The sequence below is a fragment of the Dermacentor variabilis genome, chromosome 6, assembly GCF_050947875.1.
Source record: "Dermacentor variabilis isolate Ectoservices chromosome 6, ASM5094787v1, whole genome shotgun sequence".
Taxonomy (NCBI): domain Eukaryota; kingdom Metazoa; phylum Arthropoda; class Arachnida; order Ixodida; family Ixodidae; genus Dermacentor; species Dermacentor variabilis.
The window spans coordinates 147328596-147344838 of NC_134573.1; the positions used below are offsets into that span (position 1 = coordinate 147328596).

Genomic DNA, 16243 nt, shown 5'->3' on the forward strand with positions numbered 1-16243 from the left:
AAGTTATCAATAGTGGCCGCACACGGGCCTAATCCTGAAGCCAACGTTTCGGCGATGAGAATCGTCTTTTGTCCGGGTGACAAAAGCCTCCAGCCTGTTGCTTCCCTCGCGCTGCCACTGTTGACCACCTCGTATGACTCCTACGTGATGCATAAATGGCGTCTCTTATGATATTTTATTTTCTCTCTAAGCATACCTCGGCATTCACCCTGTTCCGTTTGGCCAGCAATACTTTATCGAGAAAAAAAAATAATCTATAGATATGGCATGTGGAGACGCTAACTGCTTGATTGCGACATAGACCGTTTCGCTCGCCATCAGAAAACGTTCTGCCCTTTCATAATTACAGGATGTGTGCGAAGGAACCGTAAGATTAATTATTGTTAGTCAATGGAGTTACTGAGTGTGGTGAAAGTTTCAAATTTATAGAAAAGAATGTTGCATGATTTGCCTCACTGTTGTCGTAAAGTAAATGTCGTAAAGGTCGGAGAAAGTAAAGATGGTAAGCTAAGGGATACATCACCTTTGTTAGACGCCAACTAAAGGACTATACATATGCGTACCGCCAACATGAGGACAGTGATCAGTTCTGACATGTCGTACTTTCGTGGCCGATATCCCATGCTTTAATCAAAACTGAACATTGGAAGTAGCGTTATCAAGCGGGGGCGCGTGTTCTGACCGGCTTTCGCACGAAATCCCATAAGTTTGCGGAATTGTCAAACAGTTCTCTCTTCGACATCTGAACAGCGAGTGCATCCTGTGATCCGGAGGAGTGGTCGACCTGGCCCAGCAAGCCTGTTCGGGCAACTCGTACACCTCTATAGAGCGAACTACTCAAATGTGCATTTGCGATCAAAGGCTACGCTACTATGCGGTTCTGCCGCATGAACAAACTCTGTGGACAGTATACACGATATCGCTGCCACACCATCTACCGTAGAAAACACATAAGGGAAGCTTCGTTCGGCACCAAAGCGCGACATGAGAAAATAAATAAATAAATAAATAAATAAATGATCAGACATGCATGCACGTACTGATACGCGATCAAATATCGCAAGTGTTTCCGTTGTATCTGAAAAACAGACCCGGGAAGATGCGAATACGCCAAGAAACCGTGAGCGCTACGTCATTATACTACATTATTATACTACTATGACGTAGTGAGCGCTACATTATTATACAAACCGGTATAAGAATTGTGCCACCGTGTAACGCCGTCAGCGGTTGCGCTGCGACGAATTCACTGTTTGGATCCCACCGATGGCATCGGTTGTTGGGAACTCGGCGCTGACGCCCGTGGTTGTACCTGGGTCGCAAGCCCCAAGGGTAGCGTTGGCCTGGTGGCCTGGGGTACAACTGGAAGCATCCGAAGGTCCCGGCAAAGCATGAGTCGACTGGTAACAACAAAACAACTTGTTTATTTTAACATCGCAAAGAGTTGGCGGTCAGGTTGACCGAAGTAGAGAGACGGGAGAGCACTTTACTCAACAGAAGAAATCGGAGCCCTCCTTTTTGGCGTCCGGGGGCAGCTGTTTTTATACTCTCGCGGTTGAGGGCAAGAAGGAACCCCTTAATAGACGAGCACGTGAATGTACAATGGGCTAATGGTGACGCACACTGTCGTAGCGCTGCCGGTCGGGCACAATGACTGGAATGAGAGGGTGATCCCTGCTGTCGCATCGCCTGGTTCGGGCACAATGACTGGAATGAGAGGGTGATCCCTGCTGTCGCATCGCCTGGTTCAGGCACAATGGCACATACACTCACACACGCACATGAAGACACGTGGCATCGGAACATGCCTGGAAACGCCTGGCGGGGAGCGTTGCGGCGACGCCGCACGGGCCAAAATGTCTGCCGCCCCGCCGCAGTCGCGCCGGCAAACCCGCGTGTCGCAGGCGAAACGCAACATCACCCATCACGACCTCCGTATAACGCACCGAAAAGTATTGCTGTCATATAGGTATTCACATGGCTGTTAAAGGTATTCACAGGTATTCGCTGGCCGGCTCCGTGTAGGTGCTGCTGGAAAGCCCCACCCGGAAAAATGCCTCCCTCTCGAAAGAAACAAGCGCGGCCGGTCTTGATTTCATCATTTGTGTTTTCTTTCTTTCTCTCTCTCTTTCTCTCTCCTTTAATGCGAGTAACGCAACTTAACCTGCGTACGATGGCTATAACCATGCGCGGGGCGGCCGTTTCCTCACCCCGGGACCCTGAAAAGCGGTAGTCTATGAGCGGCCCCTGATTAATAGCTTTCCCATAGCTGTAGTCGTTAGGCGATGCGGCAGCGGCATTCAAGTCCGGCCCATTCTGTGCCAAGGGTTGTTTGAGGTCTCTGCAGGGCATCGCCGATGTGCTGCGTGCACTGCCACTGGGTGCAGGGTGATCGTTCCGCGCATGCGCACTGCACCCTATCCGCGCCCCCTCCCCACTTCTCCCCGCGATGCGAGTAAACAGGACGCAGACTCGAGCCTTTCTTCCGGCTCTCTTTTGTTTGTTTGTTTTCGGATCACTTTGTGAGCGTGTGCAGGAGAGTCCGGACGGGAAATCTCAACATTGAAGCGCATTGTCGCGCGCAATGTTGTCGTTATGTGCGACACTCTTTGAGAGTTTTAGCTTGTCGGTGTTCGACGTAAGCTCCCTGGGCGTCTTGATAAGGCCCTCTGGACTGTTGTGAACACTGGTCGAGTGACAAGAATAGCATCTGCTTTGGGCTCTGTTTCGGCGTGCCTTTAGAGCATAGTAGTAAAGGCAAGGCGCCGAAGACCAGGACTCAAGAAGAACACAAACGACAGGACCGGCGCCACTCACAACTAAGTTTATTTTCGCCAAGCAAGAGTTTTATTAGAGCATACACTGGTCTCCCAAGCTAATGAGGTTAAAAAGCCGTGTTCTCAGTCTGCGAATAACTGTCGATACCTCCATAAACAAGTATAATTTAGAACGGCAACTAATACCTTCAGCATTCATTTTCGCTTCGGGCTATTAGCGCTTTCAGCTAGCTATCACTTCGAATGTGCTCAAACACTGGCGTACAGCTTTTGGAGAAACACTGCGCATAACAGCACGGAAGAATATTAGAGTACACGAGCGTGGCAAGAGTGGGTCGACGTGTAACAAATTTCGAACAACCGCGGTATCGCGCACAGAATATAAAGACTGCGTCAAATTGCAGCTTGCATTTCTACGGTGTATCTCGTGTAGCAGTTGTTAGTGGCAACACAGGCGCTTGTTCCACCGCGAATACACACACGCGGCCGGTGTAAATGCAGCCGAAATCGATGTCAGCGCTCCGGTTTCCACTTCCGCGCAGCCTAAACCTGCGGCGAGTAAATGGGAGTTCCAAACAGGGCGCCTTTCTTTGCCACCATTGTTCCCCGCCTTCAGAATCCGACAATGTTATTTTTTCTTCTCTCTGTGTCAGAACTGCGAAAAGTAAACAGTAGAAAAATATATAAAGACCAGCACGCGGACGAAGGGGCTTCTGAAAACACGTCGGTTGTATAAGAGGCGCATTGTGCCTTCTGGTCTTTGTTCTCCGAGTTCGCCGGGTCCTATTTCCAAAACACCGATCTTTGTGCCTTCTTTTGGGGGCAACCCCGTTCACAGAAATCGGGAAGGAAGATACCCTTCGAGGCTTAAAAAAAAAAAAGGAACAGAAAACAGGCGGTGAAGCGTCGAGCGAAGAACATTTCACGCGCTGCGGCGCTTTCCAGATTTCGTCCCATGGCCCGATATCTGTGTCACTATACTTCGAAGCACGTTTTCTTTAGTTGTGTTTGTTTTACTCCTCGCACGTGCCTTAATGGCACGTCTCCTGTCCTCTGACGTGGCAGCGTGTAATGTCATTTCATGACAGTCGCGCGGCATTGTGCTGGCGCGCGCGCGCCAGGCGCCGCCACGCGTGGATGCGCGGCTCGCGGTAGAGGATCTAACGCGTCGCGCGTTCCTTCCGTTAAAACACAACGCATATGTGTGTGGCACGGTGCTCCCGTTGCGTTTCTCCGCGTACGCGAAACGTCAGAAGCGTCCAGAGTCGACACACATTCCTTGGAAGTGCCTCCGGAAAGAAACTATAGGCCTAACGCCGAGAAGGACGTCTCTGACAGGCGCGCGCGGGAGACGCTTCGCGTAATGCCAGACGCCCGAGAGTAATAGCAGGAATCTCTTCTTGGACTGGGCAGTACGTGCGAGAGGGTGACCGGCGATGACTCGGCCTACTGTCGCACGGCCGGCGACGTCGGCCTGTCCTCTTTCCGCCCGAGGGAATCGCTGCCAATCAGGGGCGGCTGTCTATACGCGAGCGCTGCGTCAATTCGACAACAGCTACGAACCGCAGGGGCCAAATATACAGGGCGTCTTGCTGCTTCGATGGGACTGTCGAGCGTGATGTATATATTCTTCGCTGGCGCGCGCGCGCTTTTATTACCCTGTCGTGTATGTTGTTGACGGCTCTGTTCGCGGCAAGTGGAAGAGCATCGCGCGAATATTGCTTCTGCGCCATGTGGCGAAGTAGTGTGATCGTGCATCGTAAATTTGTATTGTTGTGAGCTTGGGAGACAAGTGCCGACATCGTGGGCCCACTGATTCTGTTTACGTAGGGCAGAAAGCGTCGTCCAGGCGCTAGAAGATTTTAGATTGAGCTCCAGAAACAAGCGAGTAGCAACTTCGGCCGAGTTCGGATGCAGAATTGATTGGTGCCTGGAAGAAAGCAGTCCTTTGCATGCTTGAGAAATGGAAAGAAAGGAAAGAAAATAAGAGAAGTAAATATAAACGAGTTTTCTGGAGGCGAAAGGAGGGTGCGTGCGAGGGTGGGCGAAAAATACGAAAAATGATTTAGTTTAGTTCAGATCGTGACGTCATGACATCACCTATGTCCCAGTCAAATGACAGCGAGAGAACCTCATCAGGACATCAGAGTATCAGAATGTCGCAGTGATATCGGGGTATGCCAAAGCAGAAAGGGACAAAGACAGAAATATGTTTGCACCTGTACGGATCGTGCCGGCTACTGTCCCTGTGAAATATCGCAAATGCTATCGTGAATCTCAGAAGCACAGAAATGCGTCGAAATAGTTCAGTTCCACAACTCGCAAATGTGCGCGGAAAGTAAATGTTCTATTCGAACGCATTTAGAGCTATATAGCGTGCGCTATGTAGAGCTATATAGTACTATATATTTACAGTACTATATAGTATAGTACTGTAAACGCAGAAGTGCACAAGCAAGCGCTCCAAAACCGCCGCTGGCACATCCCTGCGTATGAGAAACACATCTGCACATTCGAAGAGCTGTGTATGTCTGAAATACGCCGAAGCCCCCCCCCCCCCCCCTATGGTAATGGGATACCGAAAAAAAAAAAAAGAATTCCGAAGTTGACACGATATTTGGCTGCATTTCAACAAAGAGTCTGAATAAGACAACCGAAATTCACCAGAAAAGGCAATAAAATTTCTATAACGACTTTTGTAATGACACGCTTACGTCCATGCTTGTTAGCCCCCACGGTGCGGCCAAGGAACGAGCTCTCTCCCTCGAAACGTTGTTCGCTGGCCTGGATTAGCTCTACGTTGACCGCGAAGCATTACCGGCGAATACGTGAATGCAGTGAGGAGATTTCGCTCGCGCACGCAGAAGGGGGTAAGACCGGTGTACTGATCGTATCGTCGGTTGCCAGCGTTGGCAAAGCGCCGCGTATACGCAGCGCCGACCGGCCTTAAGTGCTCTTTGTCAGTATTCCGGGGGCGGCACGTCGCCTTTCAATATCTCACCGGCGCAGCGCGCTCTCCGCGGGATGCAATAAACCCGCGGATAGACCAGGTCGTTAATCATTCATCCAACCCCCCCTCCCCCCCCCCCCCCCCCCTCCCGCTTCTAGTTCTTTTCTTTTCTACTTTCTTTCTTTCTTTTTTTGCAGAACACCAAGGAAAGCAGTGCAATAACTTCGTAAGCTGTAGGCTGGAGGGACCAAAAGACAGGACGAATCAAAGAGAGTCAGAGCGGTGCACGGTGCTGCAGGCCACGTGTACAAGATGTTGAACTCGTAATCGACCCGCGCTTTGCAGCGATCACGTAGACGGGAGCACGCAGCTCCGGCGAAAGCTCGATCGTGTGCGTCCGTATACAGCGCGGTCAACAACGCATGCTTCGTGACGAGAGAGCCAAAACAGGAGACAGGAACGCGTTGTACATACTGGATCGAGCTTCGACACGATAAGAACAGTCGTATATCGAAGGGTGCGACCTTCCTGACCCCTTTCAGCTGGTCATTACAACCGCATTATACTTAATCGTACTGAACAGAGCAGTCGGCAGTGAAACTCGATTTGCAAGCAAGGCTGGTAGAAGCGTTCCGTACGACCAAACGAGATCGACGTGTGTACGTCCGATAGTATAGATTAGTTTTAACTCTCGGTGCGTCTTCGTTGTACACTAACGCTTGTCGCGCACCTTAAAACCCCTTCTTTATTATTTTTTGTTAGATACGCCGTCCTCGTCCTAGAAACAAATTACTCCCGCGTTAGATTTTAAGAAGATCCCGATCGTACTGTCGAGTTTGCCACGCAAAGCCTGTGCGAAGTGACGGAAAGCCTAATGTCCTTTCAGACCATTCTACACTGCAAGGAAATCAAGTTGTCGTCCAGCCTTTCTTACTTGTCTAAGTTATAGTTCGCGCACGACGAAAACGTTTCCTGGTTATTCTATTTTCCACTCCTTAAATTTACGGCCCCATTCCGTGGTTTCCCTGCGCCGATCCGCTTACTGCCGTTAATCCTTCTCCCGCCTAACTGCTTTAGTGGTCAACGCGTGGTAAGTAGCTATCGCCGAGCTCACCTGTTCTTCCGGACTTCGTTCTACTCCGCCCCCCACCCCCTTCTTATAATGTGCCATGTGTGCGCGCATTCGGATACGTGCCTGAGTTAGCGCATGCCTGTGTTTATATGCCACTGGACCTTAAGAAAAACCTTGCTCAATCTTCGGGCGATGGGGGGGGGGGGGGGGGGGCGGGGGTTTCTTCGTTTCATTCGGAGCAGGTTAAAAGCAGGTGAGGCACAGGGAGTCGCCCGCAAAATACCGGGCTCGCGTTCACGCATGCTTCCCTCCCGCCGGTGCAGAGAGAAAGGAATTTCGCGTTACTCGCGACCACCACATCCAAATTGGTTGTCGCACACGGGAGAAACTGGCGCCTCAAGAAGGTCGGGCGGAAGGGGGTTTGGGGGGGGGGGGGGGGTGAGGAGGAGGAGGGGGGGGTTTAAGGCTGGCGCTGTAGAGCGACGCCAGTCAGCAGTTTTTGGTAGTGCGGGTTTATGTCTGTCATTAGACGGCCAGAAAATTCCTCCTCTTTACTACAGGGCTGTTCCCGTGCGGTTTTGCTCGCTGCATTTTGTTCGATGCTGCCGCTCTTGCGACGACGAGGGGGGGGGGGGGGGGCGGAGAAAAAAATTAATAGCGACAAGAGGGTTGCGTGCGTCGCAGAAGCTCGTTCGCCTGCTCTAAGCGTGGCCGGACAGGTCGCCGTATTTTTTCGGGCTGAGGTCGACGGCGTAGTAGTTAGTTGAGGAGGACCGGACCAGAGCGGACAGAGTACGACGCTGGGGTGAGAGAGAGGCGCGGGATGACGCTTCTCCGGGCATGCCGGCAGCAACTTCCCTTTTTTTTTTTTGTTCTTGTTGTCGTAGCTGTCGTTGATGTTGTTATTGTTTACCATTCGCGCTTTCGTTCTTTCTTTTGTTTATTTCTTCGTCGCTGTTGTTTTGCGCGATTCGGTACTGGTTTTCCTGTTTGCTTTTTCGCATACGTGACGTTGTTTTCGTTTGCCAGTTTTCTCGTCATCTTTGTTCTGCGCGTTGCTGGAGTCGTTATTAGAGCGGTATGCGGGAGCCACGTTTAAAGGGGGGTCACTTGTAAGCAAACGTGTGTGAGTGTATGAGTGCCTATAACGCACTATAACAGCGTCCTTCCCGTGTTTCTACATCTAATAATAATTCGAAGAAAAAAACTAACAACGTCTAAAATTGAAATGTTGACAAGGAGACGTATACTACATTTGCAGCTGCATCATTTGTCGTACATTCGCAGGTTGATTTTACACGTTTTGTCGCGTCTTCGCTCTGAAGAGCAAGCAAATATTAATGTTGTTTTTTCTTTCTTTTTTTGTGTCATCGGACCTTCTTGCTCTGGTATTGCACACTTTGTGCAATACTGGATGCATGGTCTGTGCCAGAAGCGTGGTGGACTAAGAAAGCAAAAGTAGTCATCTGGTCACAGTTGCAGCACTAAAAGATTATTGAATAGGACTAGGCCCGGCTCAAAGTGCGCTGAAATCGAGCAATCGACAGAGTCGCACTGGCTGATTCTCGAGTTGGGAAAAAGAGGTACTAGAAGCATTGGGATGAGCACATAAGTGAAAGAAGGCTTTGCACGCAATACTAATAAATGGTCTCTTACGTAACTCAATGTCGGTGGTCTATATACTGCTTACGGAATTCTTGCAAGCCCATTTTTCACTTTTATGGACTAGACTTGTCCTTTTGGTCGTAGGGGAAGTCTGTACCTACTGTCTGTCGACGGAAGATCTTAACAAGTTTATTACCTTTGGTATGCTATGTTACATACTCATTCGAGATGGTCCTAAAAAGCCCAGAGTCATTAGTAGAAAAAAAAAAGTTAAGGTCTTAAGTCGAAGGGCTGTATCTATACAATCTACGACCATAGACTCGTGCGTATCAGGCTCCCAAAGCAACGACGACAAAATAAAAATAAAGCTCCATTTTAATTTGTCTAAGATATTGTAGACTGTCTATACCGATTATGGTGGCGGTAAAAGCTTATATTGACCGGTTACGTAATAGGAAAACACTGTAGCGACGTAACTACATTTTCTTTATATGAGGAACCTATTCCTGAGCGTCTACAGTATCCGCGCTTTGAAAGCAAAGGCTAAAGAATAAATGACGCTTTTCTCTTTCCTTTTCTTTTTTTTGCGGATTCCTTCTATTTCTCTGCTTCGAAGGAAAAGGCGCACGCAAGAAAAGGTATTAATACAGCTTTCAAAGTGCTTTCACTTTCTTGGAGGGCGGCTCAAAAGCTCCCCTCTTCGCTTACAATACTCTTTTTTTGCGCTATGTATGCCATGTCCATCTTCTTTTAAGCAATCTCTCAGCCGCCTTTTACTGTCGTTCAAATAATATTAGCCCACACTGACTTGAAAGAGCTGCTCATTCGCGAAGAAAATGAAGATCGAACTATTATTTATTTTTCTTTTGTTTTACGCAGGAACCACAGTGGTCGTGGCACCACAGGAGCGTCCAGTGTTTCAAGGTATCTTCATGCATTTGAAACTTATCTGTGCAGAAAAAGCCGATGAGAGTTGTAAGGCGCACTTTCGTTTGCGGCGAAGCTGTTAACCCCTAGAAGAGTATAGGCTTTGGCTGGTTGGTGATACATAGCTACACTAGAAGCATAGCGTGTTAAGGACGGTCGACAAAGACTATAGCGCTTGTCCTGTCTAGTCTTTGTCGATCGTCCTTACCGCGCTATGCTTCTAGTGTTAACCTCTAGTTGGTCGGGATCTTTCGTGGCGTGGTGCTCACCCGAAAACAGCACCACCACGTAGCGGCCGCGGCCACTCGGACAGACCTCAAACCGCCGCTGGAAAAGGGCCTTGAGTTTCCGCGCAACAGATTCGTGTTTTCTCGTATATTCGAACGACAATCCGAAGCTATTATGTCTGCCGCGTGTGCGTAAGTCGACTTTTACGAATTTTCTGACTCAACTTACCTCGAAAAAAAAATTTCGATTAGTGCAACAAGGCACTTACGCTTGGCCCCGGGAGGGCCTAGAAGGATGAGGAGGCATGCTGCACTTCCGCACACGTGCGTACGTCGCTTGTGGTGGTGGTGCTTGTCTAACGTCGTCTAACGTTGTCTAACGTCGTCTAACGTTGTCTAACGTCGTTTAACGTTAGTTAATGTGGCGGTACTTCTCTAACGTCGGTTGTGCTTGTCTGGCGTCGGCAACAGCTTCGCTGTACATCCCCTCTCACAGGGTGGATTAGAGGCGGATTCTATTTATATATTTTTTTGTAAACAAGGGAATCATTTGTTTTATTAGTAAACAATCCACGCTCAATGGCTATGACGTTTTACAGCTGCGCCACGAGGTTGCGGGTTCGATCACCGGCTGCGGCCTGCGCATTTCGATAGAAGCGAAAGGAAGAAATGCTCGTCTAGTTAGATTTGGCTGCACCTTAAGGAAACCTACATGAACAAAATTAATCCAGTTTCCACTACGGCCTCCCTCACCGTGGTGGTCCCACGCTCTTTTAGATCAATAATGAACGATAAAATAGTGCCGCACATTCGCCGCCAATATCGATGATGTCACGGCAAGGGCGTATGAAAAGTTAAATGTAACGTAATCATTCGGCTTTCATACTTTTCATTTCTTTTGGGCAAGTGACGCGGCTATCTAGTGGCGGAGATAAGGGAGGTTGGATGTTTTGGAGTCGGAATGCCATTATCAATTTTATTAATCACTGTGACAACGACAATAAACAAGTTACGATAATGCGGGGAATGCCCCATAAATCGAGTCCCTACGCCACTGCTTTGAGTCGAAGCAAGTCATTGCTCATATTGCCGCAACATTGACACATTTCGAGTTAGAGAAATGTAATCTATCTACCTTAACTTAGCATTTCTGTTTTTCCCCCTTTAACACTGCATGTGCAGGGAACACGAAACATCGAGTTGGTGATAATAGTCATAGGAAACATCCAAGTGCCTTGAGAAAGACACTTTGCTTACTCATGGAATCTATCTAACCCAACAACTCAGAAACTATCAACGTTGTTCCAACTTAGCAGATGATGATGCAAGCACCCCGTACTTCGAACAGTTTTCTTTTTACAAAAGCACAAGAAAAAATATAGGTCAAACATAGTTTTTTTTTATCTGTATTGCGGTAAATTAGTCTTTATCAAAAAAAAAAAAAAAGAAAGAAAAATACTGTATGGCCATGTGTGAGACCATGTGTGGCGTGAATTATTGCTATCACAACCATCAACCGAGCAGTATAGACGAGTTAATTAGTTGGACTTCTTTAAAACTTTTATGGACTCGATAATTCAGTCAGTAAACTTAATGCGTGTTTTACGCTGTCGTACAACGCTTGATCGGTAACGTTTCGAAAACGCACACTCTGCGTCGGTGATCGCTACAAAATGATCCCGTTGTCGTCGATGGGGCACCCATAGCTGAGCCGCCGCCGAACCGCTATACACAACAACTACAGCAACTACAACAACTAAACCACCACCACAACACCCATGCGACCACACACACTGAGACAGAACGAAAGGGGCAAACGGAGAGAAGGAGGGGGGGGGGAGGGAATGAATGGCAAAGGATAAGATAAAGGGCCGTCGAATGCGGAAGCAAAACTTACGATGCTGCGGCGGAGTTTCTGGAGCAAGTCATCCATCTTGGGCGGTTCCTTGGCGGTCGCCATGGCGTGTGCAAGCCTGGGCCCCCGGGCTCAGCCGCTGTCGTCGATATCCATAGGCGCTCGTCGCTCACTCGTCCACGTCGAAACGCGCGCGCTCAGCGACACACGCGCGTGTTTTTTTCGTCCGCCGCGCTCCCCCCGTGCACACCGGCGGAGACAAGAGGGAGGCAGACCCGTTGGGACGCGGGGCTCTTGACACGGCCGCGACGCTGATGGTGTTCGCGCTCGACGGCCCTGTTTCTCTCTCCCTCTCTCTCGCTCTCTTTCTCTCTCGCTTCCCCGCTTTCGGTTTCTGTTTCCCGCGGCTCTTCTCGGTGCCGTCTTTGATCGATTCGCGGGTGTTTTTGTTTTGCTTGTCAGCTGGCACTGTACGCGAAATCGCGATGCCGGTGAGCGGCAGACCCCGATGGTGCCCGTAACCGAGGGAGGGGTCGACGCGCGGCCGTGGGCTGGTGTGCGGAACTCGGAACCCGGACTATGCAGATGCGTTCGCTTTTAGTCCGTGCTTTCACTTTCCGTGACAACCGTTCGTCTTTTGCACCGATTCGATGCTACCCAAGAGAGCCTGACCTAACTGCCTTTTACACGACTTGTCTCCGGTGGAGCGCAGACTCAAGGGTAACGCAGGGTCTCGAGGTCTTCGCAGTATCACCTCTCCCGTTATGCTTTCGCAGAGTGAGTTGGCTTATTAGTTATGTTAGGAGCAGGCGTATTCGGTTTTTGGCAGTTTGTTGAGTTTGGATCCAGTGTTTTCGTGAGCGTCGCGAAGGCCACCGTTTTGACCTTCCGGATTGTCGCTTAGGCAGTATAGAAAACCGACAATAAGCAGCGCCCTTGCAGAGGGTCACTTCTTTCTTTCGCCCTTTGGAAAGCGTCAAGTCGTCTTAATATCTTTGCGCACTTCCTAATATTGCGGGAGAATGCTGCTAGAAACGCGAACACCGTGAAGTCACACTTGCGGGATTTGATTAGAGCGCACACCCTGTCACACTTGATCAATTGATGAACATACCCGACGAATGACAAGTACTGCACACAATAACAGGTTTCACTGGCTGATAACAACGCGGGGCACGTCGACGTTGGCTGAACAGAAGTGAGGCGACGTGAAAGTTCGCCGAATCCTTCTCACGACAAATTCTCAAGCTGTTGAGTAATACGTGTAGTCGCACAGCTTCACCCTGCTAAGTTATCCACAGGTTGCGACTGAGATTCGTGCCTCGTACACTTTATGACCATTCTGACTGTCTTCGGGTTCCTTATAACTAGGTGTATCGCGACTCGTCACACAACGTCACACTGCGTCAGCCACTGACGAACGAAAACAACTCGTAGAACGGATGGCCCGACGCCGTATACACCTTCCTTAAAACACCGTTCCCTCTTGCAAGAGCAACCAAGATTCCTCAGGGGTCACGCTGAATGAGCACCGCGCACAACCGTCGACGTCACTGTTTGCGCCAGTACGGGTCCGTACGCGTCTCCGTCTCCACGTCCCGGCGGGTGTGAGAGTGACCCAAAACAGTTTCGGCACTCCGTCAGCCTAACATCGTTCGCGCAGGGCGCGCGTGGGTGCCTCCTGTTTTCGGCGCGAGAGAGCGGCGTGCCACCACCTTCTTCCCGACTGCTTCCGTCGGAGGCCCACTGCGAGATACGGCAGATGGCGGCGAAAGGCAGTCGAAATGCGGACCCGGCCACCGCGGTCTCAACCGGGACGGCTTACCCCGCGCCCCGGCAGCCGGACCGGAGCTGGTTCTCGGTCGGTCCGAGCCCGCAGACTTGGCGCTCCGTCCCGGTGCTCTGCCTCTTCTCCTTGTTCTTCTTCCGCCGCTGCTACCTCCCGCTCGCGTGTGTAAGACGGGTGGGGGCCTCCGGCTGGGTCGGCAGCGCCGGGTGAAGGGTGTCTGCTGCTGCTGCTCCTGCGGGGCGCGAGGAATGCTGCCTGCCTCTAGGGCTCCGCGGCGCATCTCGTGGACTGCCCGGCCATTGCTGCTGCTGCTGCTGCTGCAGCCGTTGCTGGGCGATGTTTTTGCTTCTGCTGCTGCTGCTGCGAGCGTTCGGCTCCTCCGCCGCCACCTCCTCCTCCTCTTCGTGTTCTGCAGCCCGCTCGGGTCCCTGCTACTACTGCCACGCAGCTCGTCCTCCTGTCGCGAAGGGGCAGTAAAAAAAAAAAAAACAAGAATGAATAAAGAGAACGCTGAAAACGTCACGACGAGGGGTCGCGGGGAGAACCGTTGAAACAAGCGGCTGCGCTCTTCCACGAGCGCGTCGCCGCGCCTTTCCCTCCCCGTCGGTTTATGCGTGTCTGGCTGTAAGCTTCGCCTCACTGGTAAGGTCGTGTTGTCTTACGTAAGCTTTACGTAAGCTACATGTAAGCTTTTGGGCGGCGCCAGCTAACTCGAAACGCAGACCATATAATCGGTTGCCTATAGTAACAGGACGTAAAGGAAGTGAAACGCGTTGCCAAATACGTATGCGGCGAACGATAATTAGTATTTAGCGGATCTTTCATAGTCACCGTGGTTGTTTAGGTGCTTCGGTGTTGCGCCGGAAAGCTCGAGGTCGCGGGGATCAAATCCCTGCCGCGCGGGCCACATGTCGATGTGGGGCGAAATGCGAAAACGCCCGTCCACCGTGCATTGGGTGCCCAGATATATATATATATATATATATATATATATATATATATATATATATATATATATATATATATATATATATATATATAAGCACAGGTGGTCAGAATTAATGCGGAGGGGTCCGCCACTACGGCGTGCCTCATAAACAGATTGTGGTTGTGACACATAAAACCCCAAGACTTAATTTTAGGGGATGTTTCACCGTGCTATAGCGATTTCCGGAACCGCTGAAGATGCACTCCATGAAGCTGCAGCATACTGTCGCGGTACATGATCGTTCGTTTTGCGCGCTACAACTCAATGCCGTGACCCCTGAACGATGGTGAAGGCTAGTGAAAGGACGAACACAAAGGCGGCTACTAGGGATCTCACCGTTTCTGTATGACTCCGGCAACGTGATGACTGCTATAGATGCGGCCTGCCACGTATACGGTCTTACGGGGCAAGCACAGCATTGCTGACAGAGACTGCTCCATTGAGTTTTTGTACAGCTTGTCGCTTTCCAAGAGGAAGCATTGCTTAGAGCGAGAACGCGCGGGCAGTATTGTATAGTAGCTTTATCTGTCATCTTTACATGACCGTAAAGGTCGACTGCTTCTGCCACAAGTAGTTATCTGCATTCCTTTCCTGACGTGCTACAGTCGACTGCCCGCACGCTGTCGGCCTATATTGTCTCGCGCGTTATCTCGACAGCCTGTTTTGCAGGCATGTAATGTGTCATCATGCGAGTTTTCGTTTAATCATCTATGCGGCTTCACGTGTTTACAGAAGCCTACTTGAAGAACTGCACATACATGTGCGCGACGTGGTTGAATTAAGTATAATCATCAACGACGGTTTCAGCGAATCCGGTGGCGCCGCTGTATTCTGCCACATTTCTCGGATTGCTAGCAGTGAATACGTATACCCTTTCCAGTCGCTGAACGCTCAACTGAGGATTGAAATCAGGGGCTTACACAAGGTCAGAGCAAGATGAGTTTCAATTCCTGGCAGCGGAGCAACTTATTGCACCAGCCATCCATCCCCGTCACTTACCGCCAGGTAGCGCCACGGTGCGTTCGAAACTAAGCAGCCTACATGCGCTGCCTGCACGTATACGCTTCTATTCTAGACTTTAACAAAACTGACCAGAGCGGGAGCTACCGCTTGCGTCAGCCAATCAGGGACCGAGTTCATAAATCTGTTCAAACGTGAGAAACTGCTGGCCATTGGCTGTCGCTGTGGCAATCGTGGCGCCGGCTGCTGCGGCTGCTCCACTCAAACATTCATGTGTGCAGGCAGCTTTGACCTTTCTATGCCAAACTGGCTGATGCCAGCTACGGCTTCCACAGTGCTGCACAGTTTTAGAGTCGCAGGGTACGTGAATGTCAACTTCCGCATTCGGAGGCGCAGCAGTGTATATTTCAACTGACGACTGAAACTGTCGTCAAGCGCTTTAAGGAGATTATCGTAATTATCCTTAACAACTTAAGTAAGTGTACTGAAGGACAAAGGCTCCTCCGGCTTACATTTCAGTTGTCCTTTTCCCATTGTGCAATTTGTACAAATTGTACAATTCCTTTTGTCTCGCGTCAAGTAGTCCCTCCGCATATCCCCACATTTTCTTATCCAACTGCGTACATATAATTTCTTGCCGTCCTAAACTGTATCTCTATTATCATGGCACCCAGGGTTTCGCTTAGAAAGAAGATACGTGTCGGGAAAAAGTGGCGTGGAAAAAAAGGGGGGTGGGGGGAATGAAGTGACTCTGGCTTAGGTGGACATACCCACTCGTAAACGGGCGTTTGCTGTATTTGAAAGGAAATTAAGTTGTCGGCTGAATAGCGCCGGGCGTCGCTGTCGCTATCCCACAGTCGTGTTGAGCTCGGAAGTCGGGCCGGACGACTGAACGGTCAGAGAGATCTAAATTGCCGCGCAATTCTGGCAAGAAACTGTGCGCAGCGTATATAGGGGAGGGCGGCCACTGATGTATCCAAAGCAGCGCATCCGTTGACACTCGGAGAAGACGACGCGCGGCCCTTGACATTTATATAACAGCCAATGCCCACCTCCGCGCACATCGCTGTATGCATGCGTCCGAGCGGTGCGC

At 50.2% G+C, this 16243-nt stretch overlaps 2 protein-coding genes across 2 annotated transcripts in view; one reads left to right on the plus strand and one right to left on the minus strand.

Moving 5' to 3' along the window:
- The window catches only part of LOC142584515 (uncharacterized), a 93826-nt gene extending 84452 nt beyond the window's left edge, over window positions 1-9374 (plus strand). Inside the window, exon 3 of the mRNA XM_075694629.1 lies at window positions 9284-9374. Coding sequence (XP_075550744.1) covers window positions 9284-9374 — 91 coding nt within the window. The remainder of the gene's footprint in view (window positions 1-9283) is intronic.
- The window catches only part of LOC142585426 (uncharacterized), a 199863-nt gene that overhangs the window by 152952 nt on the left and 30668 nt on the right, over window positions 1-16243 (minus strand). The window contains exon 2 of the mRNA XM_075696185.1: window positions 11456-13659. Within this exon, the coding sequence (XP_075552300.1) occupies window positions 11456-11518 (63 nt within the window). The 5' untranslated portion in view covers window positions 11519-13659. The remainder of the gene's footprint in view (window positions 1-11455; window positions 13660-16243) is intronic.